This window comes from Coregonus clupeaformis, chromosome 8 (assembly GCF_020615455.1).
Source record: "Coregonus clupeaformis isolate EN_2021a chromosome 8, ASM2061545v1, whole genome shotgun sequence".
Lineage (NCBI taxonomy): Eukaryota > Metazoa > Chordata > Actinopteri > Salmoniformes > Salmonidae > Coregonus > Coregonus clupeaformis.
In genome coordinates this window covers 37,466,880-37,480,392 of record NC_059199.1, presented here as the reverse complement: position 1 = coordinate 37,480,392, position 13,513 = coordinate 37,466,880, and the positions used below count along the sequence as shown (strand labels likewise).

The 13,513-nt window shown below is 43.7% G+C and overlaps 2 protein-coding genes across 3 annotated transcripts; one reads left to right on the top strand and one right to left on the bottom strand.

Moving 5' to 3' along the window:
* The first annotated feature begins 1,889 nt into the window (after positions 1-1,889).
* On the top strand, positions 1,890-3,311 carry LOC121572917 (nuclear receptor subfamily 0 group B member 2-like). Its single transcript, XM_041884952.2, has 2 exons — positions 1,890-2,687; positions 2,946-3,311. The coding sequence occupies exons 1-2, from the start codon at positions 2,069-2,071 to the stop codon at positions 3,197-3,199; spliced, it is 873 nt and encodes a 290-aa protein (XP_041740886.1). The 5' UTR covers positions 1,890-2,068; the 3' UTR covers positions 3,200-3,311.
* A 3,800-nt stretch (positions 3,312-7,111) lies between these two features.
* Positions 7,112-13,298, bottom strand: LOC121572918 (keratinocyte differentiation factor 1-like). 2 transcript variants are annotated; one of them, XM_041884953.1, is made up of 5 exons: positions 12,960-13,298; positions 10,936-11,823; positions 10,656-10,771; positions 10,432-10,509; positions 7,112-7,281 (listed from the first exon to the last, which is right to left on the bottom strand). In XM_041884953.1, the coding sequence occupies exons 2-5, from the start codon at positions 11,799-11,801 to the stop codon at positions 7,232-7,234; spliced, it is 1,110 nt and encodes a 369-aa protein (XP_041740887.1). In that variant the 5' UTR covers positions 11,802-11,823; positions 12,960-13,298; the 3' UTR covers positions 7,112-7,231. The 2 variants fall into 2 exon arrangements, with proteins under 2 accessions (XP_041740887.1, XP_041740888.1); XM_041884954.1 differs by having other exon boundaries at positions 7,112-7,278.
* Between the last annotated feature and the right edge of the window lie 215 nt (positions 13,299-13,513).

Genomic DNA, 13,513 nt, shown 5'->3' with positions numbered 1-13,513 from the left:
TGCTATCCTATGATCCTGAGTCCCCTTTTGTTTACCCCTTAACTAGCACGTAATGGAAGACTGAACCAAGGCTGTGTGTTGGGGTAGCAGTCTGTATGGGATCATTGACCCCGTCCTTGGTAGCCTGGTACAGGCTGAGTTAATAACTGGAGATAAACATGATAAATGATAAATGTCATTGACCCCGTAGTGCAGCCGGCTTCCTCATGTCTCTCCCTCCCTGCAGGGCAAATGTCACAGTTGTATTGAATACGCCCTTTCACCTCGCTCCACGTGGAGAGAACCTGCCTAAGTGATTACCGCCCCATAGCCCTCACGTTGGTTGCCATGAAGTGCTTTGAAAGGCTGGTCATGGCTCACATCAACACCATCATGCCGGAAACCCTAGACCCACTCCAATTCGCATACCACCCCAACAGATCCACAGATGACGCAATCTCAATCACACTGCCCTTTCCCACCTGGACAAAAGGAACACCTATGTGAGAATGCTGTTCATTGACTACAGCTCAACGTTCAACACCATAGTGCCTACAAAGCTCATCACTAAGCTAAGGACCCTGGGACTAAACACCTCCCTCTGCAACTGGATCCTGGACTTCCTGACGGGCCGCCCCCAGGTGGTAAGGGTAGGCAACAACACATCTGCCACGCTGATCCTCCACACTGGGGCCCCTCATAGGTGCGTGCTTAGTCCCCTTCTGTACTCTCTGTTCACCCATGACTTTGTGGCCAAGCACGACTCCAACACCATCATTAAGTTTGCTGATGACACAACAGTGGTAGGCCTGATCACCGACAACGATGAGACAGCCTATAGGGAGGAGGTCAAAGACATGGCAGTGTGGTGCCAGGACAACAACCTCTCCCTCAATGTGAGCAAGACAAAGGAGCTGATCGTGGACTATAGGAAAAGGAGGGCCGAACAGGCCCCCATTAACATCGACGGGGTTGAAGTGGAGCGTGTCGAGAGTTTCAAGTTCCTTGGTGTCCACTTCACCAACAAACTATCATTGTCCAAACACACCAAGTCAGTTGTGAAGAGGGCACGACAACACCTTTTCCCCCTCAGGAAACGGAAAAGATTTCGCATGGGTCCCCAGATCCTCAAAAGGTTCTACAGCTGCACCATCGAGAGCATCCTGAGCGGTTGCATCAACGCCTGGTATGGCAACTTCTCAGCATCTGGCCGTAAGGCGCTACAGAGGGTAGTGCGTACGGCCCAGTACATCACTGGGGCCAAGCTTCCTGACATTCAGGACCTATAGACTAGGCGGTGTCAGAGGAAGGCCCAAAAAAATTTCAAAAACTCCAGTCAACCAAGTCATAGACTGTTCTCTCTGCTACCACACGGCAAGCGGTACCGGAGCGCCAAGTCTAGGACCAAAAGGCTCCTTAACAGCCTCTACCCCCAAGCCATAAGACTGCTGAACAATTAAACAAATGGCCACCCAGACTATTTACATTGACCCCCCTACTCGCTGTTTATTATCTATGCAGTCACTTTATTATCTATGCAGTCACTCGACTAACCGGTACCCCCTGTATATAGCCTTGTTTTTGTTATGTAATTTTCTTGTGTTACTTTTAGATTTTGATTAGATTTTTTGACTTTAGTTTATTTAGTAAATATTTTCTTAACTCTATTTCTTGAACTGCATTGTTGGTTAAGGGCTTATAAGTAAGCATTTCACAGTAAAGTCTACACCTGTTGTATTTGGCACATGTGACAAATACAATTTGATTTGACCTAACACAGCGAGCAGAGCAGTCCAGGGTCACTCTGTTGTTCTCAGGTGTGTGTGTGTGTGGTCTGAGGGGGAGGGGTCAAGGCTGACTTGTCACACACAGATCAGAGGAGCGTGTCCTATCTTCCTATAAATAGGACTCGGGCTACTGGAGTTGTCAGGCAGTCAGAGCTGCTGATCATACCGCTGGACAATATTTCAAAGAGAGAATGTGACTGTTCTCACCTCTGTAGCATAGCTCTGTAAAGCTTCTGCCCTGGTGACATCTTATCATCTATTGATTGGTTGATACTTTATTGATCCTCAAAGGGAAATTCATCATGATGTTTCCTCTTGAAGAGATGAAGACCACCTGTCACTGTTCAGGTTACCGGGAGCAACAACAAAAACCTCACAGCATCCTGTACAATATCCTGAGCTGGGCAGACAGTAACTACAGCAACAACAACAGCCTGATCAAAAACAACCACGTGAACCAGTACGACTACAACATGATGATGCCTCACAACTGTCATTGCGAGCGGCGACGGGCAGTGTGTCTGAAGAACCCTGAGGGAACTTGTCAGGTGGCATCTGATGTTCTGGTCAAAACCATCCGCTTCATGAAGAGTTTACCCTCCTTCAGTCAGCTTCCAGTGGAGGATCAGCTAACTCTGCTGAGGGACTGCTGGGTGCCCCTGTTCTCTCTGGGACTGGCCCAGGAACGGACTGTGTTCGAGGTGAAGGATGTACCACAGGCTAGCATGCTGAGGAGGATCCTCCTCAACGGTCAGGGGCCACAGAGTGAGGAAGAGCATGAGGAGGAAGATGAGGGGAAGAGGTCACTGCCCACGCTTGCTGGGGTGCATAAACTCAGATCCTGTCTGTACAGACTGTGGACTCTAGATCTCAGCCCAAAGGAATATGCCTATCTGAAGGGTGCTATGCTGTTCAATCCAGGTAAAGATCTTCTTCTTCTACTTCTTCTCAGCAGTCTATGATGTAATGTGGAACTCCAAATCTACCTGAACTGACATTCTATTAATGTCTTTCGATTGAAATATTTGAAGCAATCAATGGCATAATCAATGATTATTTAATAATCTAACATGACAAATGATGGCAAACAGCTTAACTCTTCTGTCACATTAGTGTTGAACTGCTGATGGTGGAATACAGTTGAATTGACATTCCATTTACCCCACTTCCTCTTAATAGCTGTCCCAGGACTGAGCACCACTGTATTCATTGACGGTCTTCAACAGGAGGCCCAGAGAGCTCTACAGGAGGTTGTCCTGACCCTTCACCCAGGAGACTCGGGTCGATTCAGCCGCATCCTACTATCGACCTCTGCCCTACAGGCTGTCAGCCAATCACTCATCACAGAACTGTTCTTCAGACCTGTTATTGGTCAGGCGAATCTGTTTGACCTGTTAAGTGAGATGCTGTTTATTAGACAAGAGTACAGCTGAAAGTTTGTGTGGGTGTATGGTGTATGTGTGTGAATGATATTTTAAGGTATTTTCTACTGACAAATATGAATGTGAAGATTGCAACCAAGCAATAAAAGTTGTATAAACACAATTTTTCAGTTTCTCTCTCTTCTATCCATATGTTTAATCATTCTTCTATCATTCGTTTTTGGCATACATCTGGCAATTTATCAGTGGTGTGAAAAAAATAAATGAATATAGTGAGAGCTACTGTATTTTTAATTGATAGAAAAATCATGGACTATTGTACTGGCTCGTAGCATGATATGTACTCTGGCTCCCACTAGTGGTTTTCTACCTGTAACTACAAATATCTGTTGTGCCGTATACTGAACAGGGGAGTATGGAATGGAAAGTCCCCAAAATCCCTTGAGTGACGTTACCTGGGATTTAACATTTCAACGAATGGTAAGGGAGACTTACAAAACTCCAACTAGCTCAACAATGTGTCAACACTCATCTATTTCCTGTCTATGGCCAGAACCAGAATAACCTGTTTTACATGAACAACCAAACATGTAATCAGTCATCGTGTTACAGTCGTTTGGTGGCCTGTATTATTTTGTCCTTGCCAAAGATAAAAGTTGTCCCCAAGGGGCACAAATGAACACCCGGTCACTGTGCACCTGCAAGAGATGTCTGTGTAGCTTAAGTCATAAATGTGGGCCTGTTCAACAGGGCAAAACATTACAGAACATTCAGACAAAAATGGATTGAGTAAAATAAAAAATAAATGCTTGCCTTCCATTGTAGAATAAGAGAATTGTGTCAGATCTTTTCATTTCAATCTGCAACGTTCTAAATGTTTCACTTCACAGAACCCTCATTGGTTCTCACGGTCTGCATGTTGTCAGACATTCTTCCATTTTGATACATCAACTCCACAGAACTGAGTTGTAAATAGATTGGAAGAATACTGCGTGTTGTAAATAGATTGGAAGAATACTGCGTGTGAGTAACTCGCTGACTCATGTCCAGTCATGCGAGGGGAAAAGGCTATTTAGAGAGAAAGAAAACACAGACATACACATAACTTAATGTCAACAACAGACAAAACGTAGTACTCTTGACTCTTCTACTGGCAAGCTAATGAAAGGTGAGCTAGTCACAGGTTCTGACATACTTGCCTGGAAGATTTTTTTATTAAAATGTAAGTCATTAATTTAGACACGCTTAGAGTGGAAGATCCTAACTTCCACATAAGCCCACTTAGTCTGCCATTATGCGTCACAAAAATTAGACTTAAGTGGAAGTTAGAATTCTCAAAATAGAGAGCAACTCATTTCCTTTATACCGACCACAATAAAACAGAAGACAAAATGTGCAAGATTAGAATGGCATTAATGCCTTTACAAATTAATTTATGTATCACTTTTTTTATAGTTTTATTTAAATCACAGAATTGCATACATTATAAGTTAATTTCACATTGTACTCATTGGAGTCTACAATATCATGTTACAGCATTAGCTGGGCCACATGCTCACTAGAGATTGAAGCATAACCAATCTTAAAGCGATACCAGGATTAAAGTTATGTATAGTAGTATGATATTCCCATGGCATCAAAACGTACATCTACAATTGTATTTCACAGTCACCAATAAGTCAATACCATCATCCATTGTCTTTGAGGTGTTCTGTGTTCTTTCTTCATACGTTCCGAGTGGTTTTTGGCCTTCTTTCTTCATACGTTCCGAGTGGTTTTTGGCCTTCAGTACATTCCAGGTTGGTTCTTGGTGTCCAAACCACTGCATTATTCACATGGGTTAACCCTTACGAAGACTAAGACCGTCGGGTCCAAACATTGCACAATAAAACCGTGGAGCAATCAAGTGTGCAGTTATCTATATTTCTTGGGTCAGTATACTTCACCCTGCACCACACTGGAAGTGCTTACACTACCTTGAAACTGGTTCTTGTACCACAGTGTTGTGGGTTGAACTGATAAAGCAGAAAGAGGTCAAACAGCAGTGGAGAGTCGGGTTTCCTATCAACACAGCTAGTTGTTATTCAAGGGTAAAGGGACACACACAGCACTAATGTAATATGAAGGCGATAAGAAGAACGGACATCAAAACAGGGGGAGCTGCTTTAAGGGTCTGGTAAGTCTACGGTACCTTCTCTCTGAGACAAACCAACACCCAAACATGGACGCAATATGTCAGAATCAAAAATACATTCACTACCCTGAGTACATTATAATCCTTCAAAATACAGATGACACGATTCATAGTATAGTTTTCAAAGCAAAGTCATGGTCTTTGGAGGAGTTTGCATCTGCGTAATACTCCTCCCACTTCATTAAACCGAGTGCAATTCTCTGGCTCCTTCAAGGTCCCAACACAGAATTAAATATAACATACAGTGAGGGAAATACAGTGAGGGAAAAAAGTATTTGATCCCCTGCTGATTTTGTACGTTTGCCCACTGACAAAGACATGATCAGTCTATAATTTTAAATGGTAGGTTTATTTGAACAGTGAGAGACTGAATAACAAAACAAAAATCCAGAGAAACGCATGTCAAAAATGTTATAAATTGATTTGCATTTTAATGAGGGAAATAAGTATTTGACCCCTCTGCAAAACATGACTTAGTACTTGGTGGCAAAACCCTTGTTGGCAATCACAGAGGTCAGAGGTTTCTTGTAGTTGGCCACCAGGTTTGCACACATCTCAGGAGGGATTTTTTTGTCCCACTTCTCTTTGCAGATCTTCTCCAAGTCATTAAGGTTTCGAGGCTGACGTTTGGCAACTCAAATCTTCAGCTCCCTCCACAGATTTTCTATGGGATTAAGGTCTGGAGACTGGCTAGGCCACTCCAGGACCTTAATGTGCTTCTTCTTGAGCCACTCCTTTGTTGCCTTGGCCGTGTGTTTTGGGTCATTGTCATGCTGGAATACCCATCCACGACCCATTTTCAATGCTCTGGCTGAGGGAAGGAGGTTCTCACCCAAGATTTGACGGTACATGGCCCCGTCCATCGTCCCTTTGATGCAGTGAAGTTGTCCTGTCCCCTTAGCAGAAAAACACCCCCAAAGCATAATGTTTCCACCTCCATGTTTGACGGTGGGGATGGTGTTATTGGGGTCATAGGCAGCATTCCTCCTCCTCCAAACACGGCGAGTTGAGTTGATGCCAAAGAGCTCGATCTTGGTCTCATCTGACCACAACACTTTCACCCAGTTCTCCTCTGAATCATTCAGACGGGCCTGTGTATGTGCTTTCTTGAGCGGGGGACCTTGCGGGCGCTGCTGTATTTCAGTCCTTCACAGCATAGTGTGTTACCAATTGTTTTCTTGGTGACTATGGTCCCAGCTGCCTTGAGATCATTGACAAGATCCTCCCGTGTAGTTCTAGGCTGATTCCTCACCGTTCTCATGATCATTGCAACTCCACAAGGTGAGATCTTGCATGGAGCCCCAGGCCGAGGGAGATTGATAGTTATTTTGTGTTTCTTCTATTTGCGAATAATCACACCAACTGTTGTCACCTTCTCATCAAGCTGCTTGGCGATGGTCTTGTAGCCCATTCCAGCCTTGTGTAGGTCTACAATCTTGTCCCTGACATCCTTGGAGAGCTCTTTGGTCTTGGCCATGGTGGAGAGTTTGGAATCTGATTGATTGATTGCTTCTGTGGACAGGTGTCTTTTATACAGGTAACAAACTGAGAGTGTGCTCCAATTCTCAGCTCGTTACCTGTATAAAAGACACCTGGGAGCCAGAAATCTTTCTGATTGAGAGGGGATCAAATACTTATTTCCCTCATTAAAATGCAAATCAATTTATAACATTTTGGACATGCGTTTTGCTGGATATTGTTGTTGTTATTCTGTCTCTCACTGTTCAAATAAACCTACCATTAAAATTATAGACTGATAATTTCTTTGTCAGTGGGCAAACGTACAAAATCAGCAGGGGATCAAATACTTTTTTCCCCTCACTGTATAATATGTGTATCTCTATGGGTCCAACCTCTCCAGCTGGGGACTGGTGAGTAGCTTCATGGCATCAGAAGTGTTGAGGATGGGTCATCATGTTCTGATGCTCAGAACTTTCTGCTTAAATCAAAATATGATAAAGAAGGCATGAGTTGTAGAATATAATAGAACAGACAAACTTCATTGTCCACGTAATGAGGAAATGTGTCTTTGGCTTCATAGTTCACATATAAAATGCAAATTACATAAAAACATCAGGAGTACCTAGTCATCAACATCATTAACTTACAAAAGTGTGCAAAATGAAGTTAAGTCCACAGGTTTAGTCATATTTACATAATTGGTTCAAGACCTACATCATCAAGAACAACTTGTCATCTACATGATTCAATAGGTTCATATTCCAGGGTTTCGTTTCTACCAATAGTTACCAGCAGAATGAAGTGAAACCTATTTATTTGTGTCTGACAAATACAATACAAGTCTGACTTGCCCAATGAGATACAACCTTAAGGCAACCAATCAACCTCTTGGATAGGCTTAAATAAATAGGATGTTCACAATAAATGTCACGGAAAGGTAAGTACAGTATCTATCAGGGGAAGAGATAACGCTGGATATTTGCCACAACATTCAGTCTATTAGATCTCTCTCACTCACTCAGATACTAACCCAAACAGTTTCAGTGCTTCCCCTACATAATTTTTTGTGCAGCGGTGGCAAAGTTCGTGGAAGGGGGGAATCACCGGGGAATTCCCATCTGGATAATTTTTTTGTATAAGGACTGTGAGAAGAGAGATATATATATATATACACACACACACACATACACAAAAGTATGTGGACACCCTTTCGAATTAGTGGATTCGGCTAATTCAGCCACACCCATGGCTGACAGGTGTATAAAATGTAGCACTCAGCCATGCAATCTCCATAGACAAACATTGGCAGTAGAACGTCCTTACTGAAGAGCTCAGTGACTTTCAACGTGGCACCATCATAGGATGCCACCTTTCCAACAAGTCAATTCATCACATTTCTGTCCTGCTAAAGCTAACCCGGTCAACTGTAAGTGCTGTTATTGTGAAGTGGAAACGTCTAGGAGCAACAACGGCTCAGCCGCGAAGTGGTAGGCCACACAAGCTCACAGAACAGGACCGCCGAGTGCTGAAGCACGTAGTGAGTAGAAATCGTCTGTCCTCGGTTGCAACACTCACTACCGAGTTCCTAACTGCCTCTGGAAACGACGTCAGCACAATAATCGTTCGTCTGGGTTTCTATGGCCGAGCAGCCGCCCACCAGCCTAAGACCACCATGTGCAATACCAAGCTTCGGCTGGAATGGAGTGGTGTAAAGCTCACCGCCATTGGACTCTGGAGCAGTGGAAACACGTTCTCTGGAATGATGAATCACGCTTCACCATCTGGCAGTCCGACAGACAAAACTGGGTTTGGCGGATGTCAGGAGAACGCTACCTGCCCGAATGCATAGTGCCAACTGTAAAGTTTGGTGGAGGAGGAATAATGGTCTGGGGCTGATTTTCATGGTTCGGGCTAGGCCCCTTCGTTCCAGTGAAGGAAAATCTTAACGCTACAGCATATAATGACATTCTAGACGATTCTGTGCTTCCAACTTTGTGGCAACAGTTTGGTGAAGGCCCTTTCCTGTTTCAGCATGACAATGCCCCTGTGCACAAAGCGAGGTCCATACAGAGATGGTTTGTCGAGATCGGTGGGGGAAGAACTTGACTGGCCTGCACAGAGCCCTGGCCTCAACCCCATCGAACACCTTTGGGATGAATTGGAACGCCGACTGCGAGCCAGGCCTAATTGCCCAACATCAGTGCCCGACCTCACTAATGCTCTTGTGGCTGAATGGAAGCAAGTCCCCGCAGCAATGTTCCAACATCTAGTGGAAAGCCTTCCCAGAAGAGTGGAGGCTGTTATAGCAGCAAAGGGGAGACCAACTCCATATTAATGCCCATGATTTTGGAATGAGATGTTCGACGAGCAGGTGTCCACATACGTTTGGTCATGTAGTGTAATTTCTGGTGACATTTTATAAGGAGATTCTACTCCAAAATGAATGAAAATCAAATGTTGCCAACACCATCTATCTATAACCCCTCCCAGAAATGAGCCCAATAACATATTGGTAAAACAATATTTTAGTACCGATTATTTTACCATACATGGCACCATACACTATTATCAGGCAGGTGTGTGCAAGGTTTTTTTCTGGGTCAAAAGTGGCCTACTTTCCTTCTAGGAACATTTCCATGGAGCTGAGACAACATTTTACCATTTTAAAGCAAATTGTCTGCAATTCTACAAATGTTGCTATGGCTAATTCTGTGTTCTTATGCTCAAACATAAAATCAATGGGGACCCCAACTGGGACCCCTGTGCATGTGCCCTGCGTGCCTGGGCGGTAATCCAGCCATGCCAAAAGTACTCCTAAATTCATTGTTTTATTTAATTGGTTTCATTGCTGTAGATTTTCTTGGGGTGATTACAAGTTCTCAAAGACTATAGGATTTAAAAGTTGAGTAAGTAAGATTTTTTTTTAATATACTAACATTTCTATTGTAAATAGTTTATGATTAGTGAATTACATAATGTAGTTATTTTGTTAGATACTTCTCCCTCTTAGCTGAAAACATATTTTTTCCAAAGCCATTTTAGCTGTCGTGCTAGCTGTTCAAATAATGGGAATTTGTTTCTCAATGCAGAAGTTAACTTCCTCCGAGGAACAGGTTGCTAGGCAACACCCCTGCACTTGCCGCTCTGTTCGTGGCTAAAGCCAGTATGAGAAACGTGCTAACAAACGTTTGTGCTATAAAACTAAATAAATACTGCACTCTGACCCACAAAACATCTTTGCTAGATTCATGATAGTGTTGTTAGAAAAAAGTAAGGAAAGTGAACTTGAAAACATAATGTTGTTTTATTGGAACTTACAGATGTTGTTGGTAAGTAATGAATCTGCTAGCTTCTGACAAGACTTACTGCATCTTAAAAAATATATAGATCAATTATATTTTCTATAAACTTAGTCTGGTTTTAGTCATTTAAGTTTACACTGAAATAGTTTTTCGATCCCCACAATTTTTCTGGGGTGTAGTGGCAACAATTTAGCAGAGGCAATGCGGTTTCAGTAAAAGTGTGTCTTGAAGGACTCTAACCCTATCATAACAAGCGCTTAATGATGACTACAATAACACTGTACAGTACACACAGCAACATACAGTACACACGTCAAGTCTCTTACCTGCTCCACTGTTCATCCTCATGTTCCTAGCGTTCATATCAGAATCTGTCTCCTTGGATATCTGGATATCATAATCATCTTCGAGGTAAAAAAAACAACAAACAGAGAGTGACAGTCAACTAACAGTGTAATAACAAATTAATGACAATGAAGTATCACTTCAACAAGTATGTAAAATAAGGGAAAAGCTATTGGAAATGTTTATCAGTAGAGGTGTTGCTTACTGTTATTGCTGATGGTTGATGCTTGGTAGTTGCTCATGGTTTCGTTACCGCTGTCTGAGGTTCTCCTCTGTGACCTTTTGCACTGAGGTCTCTTCTTGCTCTTCCTAGTGCTGATCCTGATAAAATAGATGAAAATAGTATATCAACTTTATTGTCCATTTTACAAAGTAAATGTATTAATTCGCTGTCACGATACCCAACTGCTTGTGCGCACGCACACACACACACACGTTGTACCCTTGATCAAGGCAGTTAATCCCTACCAGTGAATGGTAGCTACCTGATGATGCCCTTGACCAGTCGACACTCTGCATCCTGCTCATCAAGCTGATGCTCCTCAGCCAGGTCACTGATAAGCTGGCTGATTTCACTGGTCTTCTTCAGGAACACTGAGTCTGAGGTGCAGTGGGCCAGCTCCTCGATCTGGTACTCAGAGTATAGCTCCAGAAGCTTCTGGGTGATCAGAGAGTCCACGTCACCCATGCTCAGATCACCCATATCCCCCTCGTTCCAGGAGTAGGAGGGAGGGCTGTACAGGCTCCCTCCTCCTCCACAACCTCTTCCATTGTGTAATGGAGGCCTGGTAATGATCACCGGCTCCTCCTCCATTCTGGGAATGTCCACTTTGACCCCTCTGATGTAGACGTCCTCCGACCAATCAGAGCCACCACCCCCACTCTCCTTCCTGGTTCGGGGGTCATTGGTCACAGGGTGGCCCTGGAGACCCCGGAGGCTGACCTTCTCCTGATCGTCATCTGGGGAGCTCCCTCTGGGACTGGGGGCCAGGATGGTGCTCCAACACTCCCTGTAGAGTCCACAGGTCAGCACACTGCACACCCAGCTCTTACAGCTGCCTGGGGAGGAGGGGGCACAGGGACCACACCCCTGACCCCCTGAAGGAGAGTCTGCTGATCCGGGGATGAAGCCGATGGTCTCCTCAGCCTCCCTGCCGTTGGCCTTGTGGTAGGTCACCTTGGGCCCCTGGTGCCTCTCCTCTACCGGGTCCACACATCGCTCCTCATAGCAGTACTCCTGGCTGGTGCTGCTGCCCCGGGAGAGTTGATGGTTGGGTCCCACAGGGGCGAGGCCGTCCTGGCCCCCTGGCTCTGACCAGGGTCTGGGGCTCCCTGTGCTGCTGCTGGGCATGGTGGTTAACTAGAGCCAGGGCCTGGGAAAGAAGAGGACAGGGAGTGTGGGGGGGGGAAAGGGCAATGCATTACGTTAATGTATGAAATATGCATGTTATATTTATAAAGAACATTGCTTAGCCCTGTCATAATAATCAGCGGTTTCAGACAGACAACGTAAAGTAGACGTGAATCAATAGACAACAACGATACTACATAGATATTAAGTCAATGCCTGACTATATGACATGTCAAATGTATGCTGCAGGCCCTTGGCATGGCAAATCAAACTTTAAACATTAGTCACCTGAGGCTGCAACCCCTTCCAAACCAACCAACAATATCAACCATCACATATCCCTTAGTGCCAAGAAAAGTTACCCAATCTATCCTGTGGGTGTGGGGTGTACGTAACCTACAGGATCAATGAAACACAACAAGATTAAATACAAAAACTTCCATTTCAGCCTTATATGTGTTATGGCCGACACTACGGTGACCCCTGCCCACAGTGGTGCACGTTTGTGTTCTAGCCCAACATTAACACACTTGATTCAACTAAATCCAAGGGCTTGGGGATTAGATGAGAACCTGATTCAGGTGTGTTATTACTGTGCTAGGTCAGAAAATTGCGCCCTGGATCTCCAGAACGCCCTGGCCAATATGTTAAAAACCTTCTTTCACAGAAAGTAAACAACACGCTATTAATAATGGCATTATAGAAGCCAGAATGAGGACGGTGACAGTCCATTCAACGTAGGCTGCTGAAGTAGGCCAAAATGTAAACAAATGTGTCATAAAGTGAACGTCATCAAAATATTTTGTTTGATAGACTTTACGGGGAGTTGAGATTAAAACAATCCGCCGAACAGCTGTTTGATAAACCGGCCGGGCCTACTTCATATAATAAAAGGTTACTAATTTGCTGACACTCAGCACCGCAAACCAGCGAGTTGAACTGCACGACGACTTTTTCAGTCTATCTACAGCCTTCTGTCAAAATAAATTACTATAATTGTCAAGGCGCCACTTCCAAAATACATATCCAATCAAATATCGTGTTTTGTTCCATCTGTAGTGTATTGTTACAAAAATTACACTTGGGTTTATTAATTTGCCTGTTTTAACAAAGACAGTACATATGCGTTTCCATGTGTTAAGGCTACGTTTTACTCACGGCATAGGAAGAGTGATCGCGGGTCTTTCCACAGAGTTTTCTTCCGGAAGGTTATATTCCTCAAAGAGCAAGAGTTTACATTTGTATTCTACTATTGTTCTTAAATTAAATTGGCCACAAAACAGATGCGGTATAGTTTCGTTTCCCAAATGCTTCCTACAACAGTTTTTTACCTGCGAGACAAGGTAAACCAACTATAAACTCAACCAGAGAGGAAGAGGCGAAGCCAGAGGGTTTACTCCGCCCAAAATTTGTCCACGAAAATACATCTACGAAGTGAGGAATTTTTCGATGGCGGTCAAGAGACTGCCGAATTTGGTCAACAAAAAATGGAATTGCTAATTTCCCTAGTCAAAAAATCCTATAGGATTAATGATTTTTATAGGATTCTCACAATCCTATAGGATTTTATACAACGGGTGGTTCTAATCCTGAATGCTGATTGGTTAAAACCGCATTCCAGCCAGTGTCTATTCCACAAATTACCACTGGCTAAATCTATGACATAAAAATGTCTATTTACTCTGTTCCATTTTACTGTGCAATCCACTACC